This window comes from Ictalurus furcatus, chromosome 15, assembly GCF_023375685.1.
Source record: "Ictalurus furcatus strain D&B chromosome 15, Billie_1.0, whole genome shotgun sequence".
NCBI classification, from domain to species: domain Eukaryota; kingdom Metazoa; phylum Chordata; class Actinopteri; order Siluriformes; family Ictaluridae; genus Ictalurus; species Ictalurus furcatus.
The window spans coordinates 6714434-6730773 of NC_071269.1; the positions used below are offsets into that span (position 1 = coordinate 6714434).

The 16340-nt window shown below is 39.0% G+C and overlaps 1 protein-coding gene across 1 annotated transcript; it reads left to right on the forward strand.

The window, feature by feature from the left end:
• Window positions 1–1554: 1554 nt before the first annotated feature.
• On the forward strand, window positions 1555–15939 carry stxbp3 (syntaxin binding protein 3). Its single transcript, XM_053643185.1, has 19 exons — window positions 1555–1657; window positions 4163–4212; window positions 4453–4534; window positions 4791–4867; window positions 5027–5099; window positions 6147–6247; window positions 7803–7948; window positions 8308–8401; window positions 8497–8621; window positions 9005–9103; window positions 9468–9525; window positions 9624–9689; window positions 10381–10461; window positions 11141–11276; window positions 11938–12044; window positions 12151–12252; window positions 12456–12541; window positions 13732–13877; window positions 14089–15939. Exons 1-19 carry the CDS (start codon window positions 1612–1614, stop codon window positions 14193–14195), a joined length of 1782 nt encoding a protein of 593 aa, XP_053499160.1. The 5' UTR covers window positions 1555–1611; the 3' UTR covers window positions 14196–15939.
• Window positions 15940–16340: the final 401 nt, after the last annotated feature.

A 16340-nucleotide genomic window follows, 5' to 3' on the forward strand; every position in this document is an offset into this window, starting at 1 on the left:
AGGAGTTCAACACCTATAGGCAGGTGGACAAGACAGAGGAAAATTCTACAGTTTGGTTGCTATAATAAGGTAATTTATGTAAATAAATGTATTAATGAAAAAATCAACAATATATAACATTTTAAAATTAAGATTTTCAATTTTAAGACTTTTTGTTGTATCATTTGATATTTTATTAGCTTTTTACTATTTTACCCTAATTAAATTTGTATTTTATAGTAACATTATTATTATTATTATTATTATTATTATTATTTCTAGAATTATTAATTCTTAGACTTTCTTTCCTTATGTTGTTTTATTCTACTATTTCTTTGTAAAGCACTCTGTGCTGCATTTTAATGAATTGAAAGAAAATTTGATGATTAATATGAGTAGAAATTGTAAGACAAATATATGTTGTGTTCTATATGTGTCTAAATAATTCTATATGTGTCTAAATAAAGTGATCAGGATCTTAGCCATTTTATTAAAAAAAAATTAAGTTAAGTACAATTGTTTAGTAAATTGTGTTGTAAATGTAAGTGTTATAAAGCATACCTTTTTTTCTTAAATTTTATACTTGTTATAATCATTTGGCATTTTATGAGCAATTATTTATTTTTCTTTAATTAAATTTGTATTAAATATTTTTCCTAAGCTGCAGTTTCCTGTTTTCCAATATACCATATTGCAATTTTATGTTGGTAGTAGTAGTAGTAGTAGTAGTAGTAGTAGTTGGGGGTTCGATTCCCGCCGCTTCCCTGTGTGTGTGGAGTTTGCATGTTCTCCCAGTGCTGCGGGGGTTTCCTCCGGGTACTCCAGTTTCCTCCCCAAGTCCAAAGACATGCATGGTAGGCTGATTGGCATGTCCAAAGTGTACGAATGGATGTGATTGTGCCCTGTGATGGATTGGCACCCTGTCCAGGGTGTACCCCGCCCCAAGCCCCCTGGGATTTGTCCAGGATCCCTGTGACCCAGTAGTATAAGCTGTATAGAAGATGGATGGATGGATTATTATTATTATTATTATTGTTACATTATTCTGTACTTAGACTTTCTATTTTACTGATCTACTTTCTATCATTATTTGATCTAAACTGTTTCTGAAGTTACTAATGTAATAAAATCCTGGATGACTGTGTGCACATACTGTACTGTAGGCCAGGGGTTCCCAAACTTTTCCAGGGCAAGGCCCCCCAAATGGCATTAACATTTGACCGAGGCCCCCCTTTTGCATGATGTCTTTAAAACACATTAAAAATACAGACTTCTGAATATATCACCCTTTTTTTTTATTAATAATTACATCTTACATCTTTACATTACATTACATTAGGAATTGATTGTGTGTGTGTGTGTGTGTGTGTGTGTGGTTGTCTGAGAGTGAGAAAGAAAAAATCATGTATTTATTTATTTTTCACGCCAAATTGTTGAGGACCTCCGGGCGCCCCCCGGCAGCCCCCAAGGGGGCCCCCACTTTGAAAACCACTGCTGTAGGTTATACAAACCGTTCATACGTGGACGCGCACGCACACGCACGAACTGGCGTAGCGGTCACTGGTGACGCAATTACGTATTCGGAGCCTGTACGTTTAAGAAAAGAAAAAAAAGAGAAAAAAAAGCAGCAAAATGGCAGCCGGGGCAGAGCACGGGCTGAAGAAAATAGTTTGGCAAAGTAAGTCTATTTGGTTATTAAATGTGCTTTAAAGGTTGTATAATGGCGCACAGGGTCGCGTTCATATTGTTCGCAATATGTATTTTCATAAAAGACTAATAAAATGTCTGTAAACGTAAATACGGAAGTTCGGGACCTGAGTGTAACGGAAGCAGCAGCCGTGTTTCTTGTTGTTATAACACCACCTTGCAAAACATTTTATTTTCACATTGTTTATTTGTGTGTTTAAAATCAGAGGTGTGAAATTTGAGCTGTAGCACAGCTTCACGTCAGTTAGCATAGCTACGTGGCTAACCTAGCTTTCTGATGTTAACCTGTCACTTTCTGTATGTTTAATGAAGTCCGTTAGCGTAACACGTTTAATAATAATAATAATTTTAAAAATAATGCTGGGGAAAACATTAAGGAAAGACACCACAGATGAATAAGGTCATTTTCTAAACAATATTTACCACTATACTCGAAGTATTTACATCTATGTATAAATTTGCATTATTTATGCAAATGAGGCACCTTGTAATTAAATATGCATACATGTGCATACTCCATTAAAACCAAAAATAATTTATGCCACCCCCCAACACACAACCACGCCTTATATTATATTACGTTAATTATCTTAATAACTTAAGTAATATTATTTCAGGTTAATAATTTGTTTTGCTCTGTAACTTAAGTCTGTTACATGTTTCTGGATGAATTGAATTGTTTTAACTTTGATAACTCACTTATGTACAGATCCTGAAACATTAACTAATTATATTATTACTTGTTTATTATTTTGTAGTTTTTGTAATGGAAAGTGCTGCAGAAATTACTGTAATCATTTTAAAAATTACCTGAGGCTACTAAACATTATCCTTAGGCTTTAATGCTCACTGACCCACAGATGACAGTTTCTTTGGACTTGAAAATGAATGCAGCCTGTTATTAAACATTTAAAACTATAAACTCAAGCTGTGTTGTTGGGAGGAGGGGAAAAAAAAAGACCTAGAAGTGACCTTCATGGTCGCTTAGGTTATTAAACACAAATTTCAGCCTCATTTTGTACAGGTCAGGCTGTGAGTACTAGTGATGTCATTTGTGAATGAGTCAGCTCTTTTAATTGAACATTGACAAACAATTCACATAATTAAGCCATTTTTTTTGTGTATATAGGCAATGCTGTCAGTCTTGCAGAGTAAGATTTCATGGAACAGTTTCAGCAAGAATTAGACAAAGAACAACAGCTATACTGGGTTTAACGCACACCAATTATGGTTTTGAAACATACCTAATTTTGTTTTAAAGAGCTCATACAATAGATTTATGTGCATCTGAGGTCAAAAAACACTTTAGCATGCTCATAATTTAAATTGCAGCATTACCTTTTTTCCCCTCTGTGTCACAAACAACTCGTTAAAGGATTCGTTCTAAAGCAGGGGTGTCCAATCTTATCCTCAAAGGGCTGGTGTGGGTGCAGGTTTTAATTTCAACCAAGCAGGAGCCACATCTGATTCCACCTGTTTAATCAGTTGATTTTGGCTTTCAATAGACTCAGGTGTGGCTTCTGCTAGGTTGGGAGGAAAACCTGCACCCACACTGGCCCTCTCCGGATAAGATTGGACACCCATGTTCTAAAGGATTCGTTCTAAATGCCTCCTTTCAGAGAGCATACTCTGCTCTGATTGGTCAGATGTCCCAGTCTGTTGTGATTGGTCTACCACTGTCAGCGTGTTTCGAAAAGGAAACACCCACTACTGTAACGAGTTTCAGCTCCACCTGTCAGCGAGCAGCCAATAAAGACCAGAGGCGGGGTTTTTTTGTTACACACATACGTAAGTTAGTACAGGAAGTAAGTCTGGAATTACTAAGGACTCGTTTAAGTTGTTCAGAATCGGTTCCTTCATTTGGGAGTCAATAACTCCCGTTTGTCGTGCGCTTTGATTTTTGAAACTTTGCAGACTTTTTACATTCAAAAACAGCTATGTACATAACACATTACATGAAAGGTAATATCTGAAAAACCATAATAGGTGCACTTTAATGCCCCAGCTTAGTGATGGGGACTCTGTACTGTAAAAACAGCACCGTCTTTCGGATGAGACTTTAAACCGAGGTCCTGACTCTCTGTGGTCATTAAAAAAATCCCAGGACATTTATCGTAAAAGAGTAGGGATATAAACCTGGTGTCCTGGCGAAATTCCCTCATTGGCCCTTATCTATCATGGCCCCCTAATAATCCCCATCTCTGAGTTGGCTACATCACTATCCTCTCCTCTCCACTAATATCTGGTGTGTAGTGGGAGTTCTGGCGCACTATGGCTGCCGTCACATCATCCAGTCCACATCATCTCCCCAGTATCAGTTTTAAAAACTATCAGTCGATTAATCGGTTATCGGCAGGTAAGTACCGCCCGTCGTGGTCATCGATATCGGTAAACTCCACTATCTATATTCACTTAAGGATTTAGTTTGCATGTGATTTTGCTGTATTGATGGATTTCTTTTCGGATGCCCATGCAGGGATCAAGGACACTATTATCGCAGACTGCAGAAAATCAGAAGTATGGAAGGTGAGTGTGTTTTTCTAGTTTTAAGCAGCACGTGTCTTCTAATAGATTTTAAGGGCAATAAAAATTCATTGGAAATTGTAAACGGTTCCCCCAGCTCATATGTATGTGTAAGTCACACACCAGGATCTCAGCAAAGGTGGTTAAAGCGCAACACACTTGCAATTGGATTAAATGTTTGTTCGTGTGTGTGTGTGTGTGTGTGTGTGTGTGTGTGTGTGTGTGTGTGTGTGGTTCATGTAGATAATGATGCTGGACAGGTTCACCACACGGCTCCTGTCGTCGTGCTGTAAAATGGCCGACCTGATGTCCGAGGGCATCACTAGTAAGTACACGAAGGACAAAACGTGTTCGAGATGCGCGCTAATGCTGGCGCTGTCAAATTCTCGACTCTGATTGGTTGGAAGGTGTGGGTTAATTTTCATCGTTATAAATAATAATATATATATATATGAACGTGCTCTAATGCGCTAATTCCTTATCGTTTGCATGAGTGGTTACACACCTGCACCGAGGAGCTTTGAACAATAAAGTTGCTTCCTGAGCATGTCTAGTGATGATGGTGTGTGTCCTGTTTGCAGTTGTGGAGGATTTGCTTAAAACTAGAGAGCCAGTCCTGGAGATGAAGGCTATCTACTTCATGTCTCCTACTGCCGAGGTCTGTTCTATACTGTCAGCTACTTAGTTTGTGTGTGTGTTTATTGTGTAAATACCGTAATTTATCCTGTCTTAAAAAAAAAAAAAAAAAAAAAAAAAAAAGCGAGAGAAGTAATTCCTTTCCATGGGGTCGTCATGTGTGTGTTTTCTTTTCTAACAGTGCGTAGATGCATTCATAAACGACTTCAAGCTCAAACCCAAGTACAAAGCTGCATACGTGTACTTCACTGACTGTAAGTGTTTGTTGTATGTGGTAAGATTCACTGTGAAACACCTGAGTGGAATGATCTGTAGTGTTGAGATGAGCTCGATGTGTATTTGTAGGATTCGGATTGGAAGACATGACAAAATCCCTCAAATAAAAAAAAAAAAAAGAGATAAATTCCCGTATTCTTCAAAATGACCATTTTGGGTGTTTTTTTTTTTCCCTTTCTCTCGACTTTCTGCACACATTTTAAATACAATCTAACTTCCTTTTAAACTTTAAAACTTTTCAGAAAGTGCTTTTTTTTCTTTCTTCAAACTCCTGGCCAATCAGCTTGCAAGTTAGTTGGCAAGCGCCAAAAACGGAGTCATTTGAAACAAACACAAGTCCTGGTTAAAAAAAATTAGTCTTGTTAGCGAGCAGGTATTAAGCCGTTTCAGACTAATTGACCTTCTCATTTCATTTACATTAATGATAATAACGAACGTAGTCAAGAGAGTGAGACAAGCTAACTGATACCAGCTAGGACTCATAAGAGTGTTGTCATGGTTACAGTGCGCTCGTCGCGTGAACCATTTTAAAATCGGCATGAACCGCGCCACGTTATTCGATGTATTGATGTAATTTCCACTCAAACAGGAAGTCAGGGCAGAACATAAGAAAATATCGAGTGGCTCCTCCCCCTTTTTAAATAGCCAATAGCGTTTAGCTCACCTCACAGCCCAGGCTTAGCCATACTTGACAGCTAGCTCCGTGGAATTTTAATAACGTTGGGTGTCGGACACTTCCGATTCTAGAGAGCGTTTTGATTGGACAGAAAATAGAGAGAGAGAGAGAGCATGTAAATTTTGAACACGTATGTTCATTCTTCTGAATGCGAATTTTGTCATATTTTGCAGTTGTTGTCAAAATTTTATTTTATATATTGGCACAAAAAAGTGCTTCAGCTAGCAGTTTTTCCATACTTGTTGTCATTGCTGTATTACAAAACATCCTTTTTTTATTATTAGAATGCATGATTTAATTATTTCATTCAGTGTACTCATTTATTTATTTATCTGTTTATTTTTTAAAGATTGTCCAGATGAGCTGTTCAACAAAATGAAACAGTTCTGTGCAAAACACATCAAAGTGTGTAAAGAGATCAACATCTCCTTCCTTCCCTTAGAGACTCAGGTACGTGTTGCTGTTTAAGCATCTCACAGCAGGCTTTAACCCTCTTACCCCGTATGGCCGAAAAACCGTCTTGCCCGTCTTTGATCTATTCCCGTAAGGACGATAGACCGGCTTGGTCGTCTATGCCAAATCCCCGTAAGGCCGATATAGAGGATTTACAGTGTAAACGTTATCCCCATAAGGCCGGTGTACCGGCATTCCTCTGCTATGATTCCTTACTTATTTAATTATTATTTTTTGACCCGGAAGGTTGATGACGTCACGACGTGATTACGTTATTACGCCGGCATTACGATGAAGCTGATCCAAGGGTGAATATTGGTGTAATAGTAGAAGTGAACTAAAAATGCCAAAGCAAAAAGCTAATCGTGTTCCAGCTAAAGTTACACCTACAGTGAACACAGGTACATCTAAAACAGTGAAAAAAAAAAAAAAAGAAAACATACACAGTCACACAGGCGAGAGCGAGGATTCTAGAAACCGAAACTGATAGAGACGCAGTCTCTCCTGATTCAGACCCTGATCCGTCTTCATCTTCAGCATCAACCAGTGCGACTGACACTGCAGGGGTCTGGAGTCATAACCTGACCATCTCTGTGCATTCGTGAAAACACTACCTGCTGGTCTGATTATCACCATAAACTTGACTTTTGGTACTAAAATGCATTTATTTATTTATTATTTATAAAGGCATTGACCACGCTGATGCTCGTATGGTACTTCTAAATGAGTATAAGGATTTTAGCGAGCATTTTTTCGTTATTTCTCTAGTTAAGAATTGTGCTCTAAGTTTAGTAAAAACACTGAACTGCTTCATTTTCAAAGTAATATTACACAAATACATTATTATAAGTTGTTTCAAGGCCTAAAAATGTTAAAATTAAAATGTTGATTTTGGCCCAGGAACTCAGGGTTGGCGTGCTGTTTCTCTGGGAATATAGGGTTATGGGACATAATACTGTGGGAACTTAGGGGTAAGAGGGTTAAGTCCGTTTCCAAAGTTTACACTCTGTGATGTGTAGCTACAAATGGATAAAAAGTATCGTGTTGTAGGTTTTTTTTTAAAATTATTATTATTTTTTTTAAATAATGAGTTTGATGGAGCAATGGTGCTGAGTAAAGCTCGTTTGCTCCGCCCGAACAGGGTTTGTTGAAACGTAAATGCTTGTAAAATGTGTCAAGGACATGCGTTCATTGAGCTAGAGCTTTGTTTACATCTTAGAAAAAAGAAGGAACTGTTTGAACCCACAGAAAGGGTGGTGTTATGAAATTCCATCACACCAAGTAATACTGGAGTGTTTCTGAGAACCGATTGAGTAACGTGGGGGTGTATGAGCTAGAGGAAATAGGACAGTTACACTAATACAGGTTGTGGTTGATTTGTTTATCTGGACTCTGTTTAATCTGATCTGCTTCCTTACAGTACATGTTCAGTCGTTTAGGTGCTGTCTTTGTATTCCATTGCTTGTGTTGTATTGTTTCAGTTTGATGTGGTTGGAGTTGATTTGTGTGTGTGTGTGTGTGTGTGTGTGTGTGTGTGTGTGTGTACGAGCAGGTGTTTACCTGTGATAAACCTAAGGCCTTCAAAAGCATCTACAGCAGTAACAGTCAGGATCGAGGGCTAACCCTAGAGACCATCGCAGATCAAGTCGTCAGTCTGTGCGCCACCCTGGATGAGTACCCTGGCGTCCGATACAGGAAGTGAGTGAAAACACAGGTTCTCACACACACACACTCATTACGGGAGTGCATCGTAAACATCGACAAGTCCCTCATCTGTGGTTTGGGGCAGAGCTAATTTACGGGTCGTAAAAAAGTACGCAAAAGTCTCAAGTGACGAAATGTGACTGATCAATTGCATGGCTTTTTTTGTGTTTTAGTAATTTATTTAATTTGTTAGATTTTTTAAAAAATGATATCGATATTGTGTATCTAGATACACTTTTTTGCTTGAGTTTTGGCTCGTATCAGCCTTTATACAGTATGTAGTAATAACGTATGTACTGATTTGTCTCTGTAATATTTGGTTAACGATAATAATATCTGGTATTTTTGAGCAGGGACTCGGTGGCGGATTATGCTAAATTGCTGGCTGAGCTAGTGGACAACAAACTAGCCCGACATTATGAGCTGGACGACAGCAGCAAGAAGAAGGTGGCCTTTATTTCTCTCCTACTTAATCCTCCATCTTTCTAACTCTTTATTTCTGTCTCTTTGTCATTTGACCATCTGTAACCTCTGCACTGTAGGAAAAGACCCAAGCTCAGCTAATCATCATCGACCGTGGGTTTGACCCCGTGAGCCCGATACTACACGAGCTGACCTATCAGGCCATGGTTTACGACCTTATACCCATCAACAATGACACCTACAGGTACAAGACTTCTGTTTCATTTTATGTGCCTCCACTCTGACTGACTGACCAAAAGACTGTCTGTCTATCTCACAGTCAGTTAGTCAGTCATTGAGTCATTCAATTAGTCAGTCATTCGAGTGGTCAGTCAGAGAGTCAGTTAGTCAGTCAGTCTTTCGAGTGGTCAGTCATTTATTCAATCGAGTGGTCAGTTAGTCAATCAGTCGTTCGATTGGTCAGACGGTTCGTTGTTTCGATTGGTTGGTCGGTCATTCACTCGATTAGTCAGTCAGTTATTCGTTTGGTTAATTAGTCAATTAGTCAATCAATCAGTGAGTGTCGTTCAGTCAGTCATACACACCACTGAAACGTATCTGTGAGTTGAAGTGTGGTTTGTGTGCCAGGTACAAAGCGAAGGACGGACCAGAGAAAGAAGCGTTACTGAACGATAATGACGAGCTATGGATGAAGCTGCGACACATGCACATCGCCGAGGTCACCGCGTGAGTAACTATACTCAAACTCACATGATCAAATGCTTCAGAAGTGTTTTGCTTTTTGCAGTAATTGTACAGCACATCAACTTCTTGCTTCTTTAGTCCTGTATGAAAGCTACAACGCTAATGTACCCAACGAGTTAAGGAGTTTTATAGCCCCCCGTTTTATCACAGTGTAAATTGCACGTGTAAATCATCAAATAAGAAGACTTTGATTATTACAACACTGTTGAACTCATGGATTACATAATGTTAGCTTAGCTTCTAAAACAGAAATAGCTTGTGACTATGATTATTCTGTCAAATCATCCAAATAATATAAATTTTTTTTCCTCTTCTTCTTTTTAAAAAAAAACAAAACATAATTTAGGCAAATTCCCAAACTGGTGAAGGAGATCTCTGCTAACAAGAAGCAGTCTGATGGGAAGGTGCGTACTTGTTCTCATTCAGGATCTCCTTCAGGTTTAAATTCTTTCTGCTCCGGTTACCATTTCAGATTTTTGTGTGCTTTTGTTCCCAATTTCAGATTTCGATAGGAGGTTTAGCCCAGCTCATGAAGCAGATGCCCTCGTTCCGTAAACATGTCTCTCAGGTACGTAACACCTGATGCCTGGCCCTGTCTCTGCGGGCTGGCGTCCGACACACTCCTGGTTTCGTATTATACTTCCTTGAAGGTTTCCTTTCACTGCTGTGATCTGATGTGATCTGTGGAGTCAGCGCCATGCCCTGACCTCAAGCAATTTCCCCCGAAGTCTCTACCTAATTGCCTCCGTGATGCTTTCAGAGTGTAAAGTACGTGTAGTGTGTTCGTTGTGCTAAAAAGTAATTGCACTCAGTAGTCACCCTTTACTCTATGCAGCCAAACAGGACGTGCCACCCGAAGACGTTGTTGTGTATATTTTCACGAAACTTTAAAACGGCTGCTTTTACGTCTGGTGCAGTTCAGTGATGTAAAGTACCTCGTTCTCAAGTACATAATGTGTAGTATGCAGTGTGGTACAAACTAGGCTAGTTACGTTTGCCATCTTTGTCATGGGTTTCCGTGACATTTATTGACCGCTTCGTCTGTGAAACTAATATTGTTGTATTTATTTATATATATATATATATATATATATATATATATATATATATATATATATATATATATATATATATATATAATATAATATATATATGTATATATATTTTTATATATACTTTTATTTATATATATATATATATATATATATACTTAATATAAAGTATATAGTTATCCTCACTCTGTTTCTTCCTCTTCTCAGAAAACGGTTCATCTCACTCTAGCAGAGGACTGCATGGACAAGTTCAACAACTCCGTGGAGAAGCTGTGCAAAGCTGAGCAGGTATGGCGGAAATACCGGCGTTGGAAAATCATGCTTTTAAAAAAACAACAAAAAATAATAGTAATTTTTAATATTGCTGCAGAAACACAAACTCCACCTGTCACAAAGAAACCATTGAAACAGCTATGGCGTGGAAGTATGGAAGTAATTTCAATATCTGATTTATTTATTTATTTGTTTGCTTTTAAAGTGAGGTAGCAGATTAAATTGTACGGGATTGAGCAGCAGACAAAAAATGTTAAATGATAAGTCTCCTGTATATGTCATACAGGTGGTTAGTTATAGCAGAGGTGCCAACTTTTAGCAATACTCATTGCTTTATCGATCTAGGAGACGTGGGAAAAGGAGACGTGACGTTTACTTCTGGTTCATGCTGTCTTGACCTGCTTTAGCCTGAGACTTCATGCACCTTGGTCTTGTGAGCCAATAGAAACCAAAAAGAAAAGGAAGTAATTGTCTCCGTGGACACTTTTGTCCAGTGTCACCTTTTTAATAGTCTTTTGTTAATGTATTCTGTGGTATTTGTGTCTGATTGAATCGGCAGACTTTTCTAGCTGGGAGCATAAGTGATTTTTTTTTTTTTTTTTTTTTTTTTTTTAACTGAAACCAGTCTTATGAAATCCTCCAGCTGAGTTTGTTTGTTTGAGTTCGTCCTCACCGTACATTTCTGTGTCTGTAGGACCTTGCTGTCGGTGCTGACGTAGAAGGTCAGAAGGTGAAGGACCCTATGAGGACACTGCTGCCCATCCTGCTGCACCCCCACAGCACCCATGACAAGATCCGTGCCGTGCTGCTCTACATCTTCAGCCTCAACGGTGTGCCGCCTCGACCTGAACACCGCGGTCTCGCTCTTAATTTCCTTCTTTCCCTCCAACGAGGGTAGAGGAAGCTGCAGCTTGAATAAGCTTAAAACTGTGTGGTTTCTTTCACAACATCCGTAACGTTAAAGTGGTATTTAACTTTATAAAAAAAACACAAAACAAAAAAAAAACTAAAAATCCATTTTCTATAGGGGGTGCACAAACTTTTGAGCGGCAGGTCGGACACGTGTTAGAGGCCCGGCATCGCTCTTATGTCTCGAAGGATCCAACTTTGAAAAGCGATGCCGGGCCTCTAACACGTGTCCGACCTGCCGCTCAAAAGTTTGTGCACCCCCTATAGAAAATGGAATTATACTTTTTTTAAAAACAAGTTAAAATCGTTTTATACATAAATTTATTCAAGTGTTCCTGATGAAGCTTTGTCCACACACTATATTTGGTCAACCAGCTTCATGAGGGCATTTCACCCAGGAGACTTTCCTTAATCTTCCCAAATAAGCCGAGCTCCACACTGCTTCAGAAGTGGTTTTGGGAAGGGGGGAGTTATTAAAAATACATTTTGATGATGATTTATTCATGGACATTGAACTCTTTGTTTACAAAATGTGATTTGTGTGTGTGTGTTTGTGATTTATTTATTTATTTCCGAGAGCAGGAACGACAGAGGAGAACCTGAATAAGTTAATTCAGCACGTGAAGATTGAGGCAGAGCCAGAGTACATCACCAACTGGAAAGACTTAGGGGTGCCTATCATCAGCTCGGTGAGAGATTCTCGCTCTATTCTAACAAACCGTCCGTTAAATTGGATTTCTCGAACGCTCTTGATCTGCAGATTCTCTTTAAGTATGCGTTTCCGCGTTTCCGCAGCAGAGTATGTTCTCTTTCCGGAAGCCGACCAGAAGAGATCGGTCCCAGGAGGAGACGTACAACCTCTCAAGATGGACACCGGTTATCAAGGATGTGATGGAGGTGAGCTGTACGACGTTCTCGACCTTGGTTTTTATTATTAGCTAGTCTGGAATCGCACATTAAAGGGATAAACGCCTGGCGCGTGCTGCTAGAGGAAAATAATCAGCAGAGGTGCAATGCAACTGTAATACATAAAAAGCACACAAGGAAATTTGATCATAGTAACGGCGTCTCTCATTTTCGTGTGTGTATGTGTGTGGCAGGACGTGGTGGACAATAAGTTGGACACGAGAGATTGGCCGCACCAGTCCGAGTGTCCGTCTGCGTGGAATGGATCTCGAGCTGTGAGGTAAGCCAGCGACCGGTCATCTTTAATCCATGTTTTCACACACGTTCTAGTGAAAATGCATTGATCGTTAATGTAAAACAGGGGATTCGGATACAAATTTTATACAAGTTCAGATCTAAGATTTGGATTCATGTTTATCGGGATATTCATTAGTGCAACACAAAGACCTTAAATTTAAACCAGTATTTTTTTATATATATATGATAAGAAAACTGTAGGTGTGCTCATGTACATCTCTCGTTCTCTCCCTCATGCTCACAGAGTCGTGAGGTAAGGTCGGCGACAGTTTTGCATTTCGTAGCTCATTTACAGAGTAAATCATGTAAACCAGCCGTGGCCAATTGTTCCAATACTGGTTTAAAAAAAAGAAATAATAATAATCTCAATAATTATTAGGGAGTAGAATTTTGTATGGACAAAAATGAAGCAAGTTTTACTGATCTGTGCGTGTTTAGCACCAGCGCCCTACAGCATGTTTCTGTATTGTTCACAACTGCGTTGTATCGATGAAAACGGTTTTCCTTTATCAGCGCGATTTCACGATCTTGAAATCGTTTTATCAGCCCACCACTGTGTCTGTCATCAAGTGGAATTTTTTCTGTGTTGTAAACATTTAACCTGTATAACATTTTAGAGGTCGACAGATTGACCAGTTTTGCCGATTAATTGGCACAGATAAGATTAATCGGCACAGATAACCGTTTGAGAAGGGTCCGCTGCTGTTATATGGTACGAGAGCAGCCTCTAGAGGCGAAACAAAAACTCACTGACAAATTTTGCTGCGTTAGTTGAAGTGATTTTTGTATTCATTTTGGACGTCTCTATTTTCATTTGTTATTTGGAGTGTTGCGTTTTGGTTCAGTTTGGATTTTTTTTATATTTATCAGTATTTTCAATTAATCAATATTTATCAATAGTTAATATATATACATTTTTATGTCATGGTACAGTCAGTACTGTTTATTTTTGTACTAAAGTTCAGCACTATTTTACTTTGACTGTTGTGTTTTCATTCAGTATCAATTTTAAAAACTATCGGTCGATTAATCGTTTATCGGTAAACTCTTCTATCCATCGACATCTAATAAAATTTACAGTATATTAAGTGTCCATGAGAAGAGATTGGCTCCGTTTGGTTTATCAATAAGCTGAAATGTCACGATTCTTCCTTATATCGTCTTTTTCCTCAGCGCACGGCAAAAACATAAGCCGAGCTCCCCGGATGACCACAGGAGTGGCTCCCGCCTCATCATCTTCATCCTGGGCGGAGTCAGCTACTCAGAGATGCGCTGTGCCTACGAGGTCTCCAAAGCCAAGTCCTGCGAGGTCATCATCGGTGAGTACATACCAGGCCCAGCCCGTTCTGAAGTGTTTTTTCTTATTTTAATTTGTAAGCAGTGTTTTATTCTGTCCTTACATGTTTAACCCACCTTAAAGTGCATAATTCAGTACTAAATGCCAAACTAATGGAAAAGATACATAGTTACAAGAGTCCTGAGTTGTTGTTTTTTTGTTTATTTTCTTCCCATCTTGGTGTGTTTCTGCAGGTTCCACTCATGTCCTGACTCCCACCAAACTGCTGGAGGACATTCGAGACCTGAGCAAAAAATCCATGGAGACTTTCACAATAGTGGACGAGAAAGCCAGCTGCTGAGTGTCGGGATGTTGGAAACCCTCATGCTTCCTCTCCTCATCCTCTTCCTACCTTTACATTCCCCCCACACACACCCCCCCACACTTTCTCTTTCTCCAAAGCATCCAGCACTCAGTCTCTCTGCTAGAGGATTGAAGGGAATTCAGATGTGATCGGTTTTTAAGGGCTTCCCCGAGTTCCATTCCACTCTACAAACCTGGGACAGGTAATCACGAGCTATGAGACTACCTGCCTCAGGCATAATAGAAGAGCGTGGACGGACAGGAAGGAGATCCGCGAGTACTCGGGCCTCTTCATACAGCTTGAACAAACGTCAGACTCTAAATGTTTGATGACGATTCGAGCTGTGATAGTTTATATGAGAAAACATCAAGTGAGGGGTTGGGTTGACATTGTTCAGGTTGTGTGAAGATGGCCATTAAAGGGATGCTGCAGTGACCAAGCCAACGTGTACACCATTTTCCTCGACGTTTGGCGTCTGACCTTCGCTTCCTATGAGGATAACGTAGCAAAAGAGATCGTGTAGAATCGGTCTCACCCGAAACGTGTTTTTGTAAACACGTGCAAATCTGCATATATATTCACAATTGTGCTCTTTTTGTAAAATATCAGGAAGAGATTGAGGAAGAGATTTGCAGGTTTATGTTGCCGTTTCTATGGAAGGAGTCTCCAGTGTCAGTGCTATGTAATGGCGGTAAGTTTATGCTTTGCGGAACAGCAGATTATAGCTGCTATGACGTAACCGGAACCGACAGGTTTTTCCGAATTGTTCTATAACTGGATGACGATCTTTATGATAAAAAGCCGTGGTCGATTGCTGCGACATTAGAGGAATAAAACACCTCGACATGCCGTTAGAGGAAAATCCTGTTTAAAAATTTAAACGAAAGTGTGATTCGCGGTGTCCAATGTGGCTGCCTCTAGAATGTTATAGAATTCAGTTACACTTTCAGATTCATTCATGTTTGAAGAAGAGATTCTGTGCGAGGGTTTCTATCGCTACATTAGCTTTGTAGCAAATGAGTCAGACACCAGATGTGTGTGATTTTTGGTGTAAATTTGACTTTTCACTTCAGCAACTCTTTAACATGACATTAGTGTCATGTCGAAGCTGATCATTATTGTAAGTATTTAGTCAACAAATTGTGCTAATGATGGCACCGTCTGTGCTTATTAACCTCCTTGTGTATTTCTACATTACATTAAATTGCGGTTAGAGTTCCTACTGCTGCGTTTCTTTCGCGTCTTTTGTTCTGTAATTATCTCTGCACTGCTTTGTGTGACTACTTTTGGGTAACTACACGCACACTTTGATCGAAAAGCAGCGCTGTTTCATCACGACCCGGTGTAACTGTAGTCCAGATTTAATATATTCCTAATATGTACTGAATTCTGGGGCTGTACCATGGAGTCTGCTTTAGTCCTCCAGGAAAGAGAACTGTGCCTCTAATTATGCAAAATTATACTTTTTTTTTAGTGGCTGATATTTCATTTTATTTTTACATATAACACATTAAAGACAGGATCGTTTCCCACAACCAGCTCTGGGCCTTAATTCGTGTGCCTTGTTTGAATTGTATAACAAACTGTACATACACTATACTTATACGTATGTCTGTCAAGAATAACCATATTTGTGTTTTGTTTCATTGCAGTTGTGCACATGACTGAATTTATTTTTTAACAAATGTAATTATTAACACAACTTTCTATTGAACAACTGACAAGTAAACGAATGACGTGGTTCAAGTGTCACATGGTGTTGTGTTTTAAATATTTAATCATACCACAGCGCGTGGTGTTTAATTTATTACAACAGCAACGTGTTCTAATACGGTATCGTTGAATGTTGTCGGCAAGGAAAAATTTTTGGAAGCAGTCTCCAGCGTCAGTGTGTGTTTCTAGGTGTACTAAGCGAAGCTCATTAATCCTGTGTCTAGCTTTCACCTGTTCAATCACTCAGAACCATCTGATGAATATTAAAGTGAGAAGGAGATGCTGTAATTTGTCTGTTTTAAGCAACGTCTGTCTCAATCTGGCCATCCAATTTTGGTTTAACATTAATTATAACGATATAGAACTTTTATTTGTGCTAAATCTGTGGGCTTGTCTGGGTTACAGGCTTTGTAAGATAATAATATATTA

Excerpts from the sequence above, each read along its gene's own strand:
- stxbp3 (XM_053643185.1), top strand. The coding sequence starts at position 1,612 with ATGGCAGCCGGGGCAGAGCACGGGCTGAAGAAAATAGTTTGGCAAA. Across the intron at positions 7,949-8,307 it reads CCTGGCGTCCGATACAGGAA|GGACTCGGTGGCGGATTATG; the intron begins GTGAGTGAAAAC and ends ATTTTTGAGCAG. Across the intron at positions 12,045-12,150 it reads GGGTGCCTATCATCAGCTCG|CAGAGTATGTTCTCTTTCCG; the intron begins GTGAGAGATTCT and ends GCGTTTCCGCAG.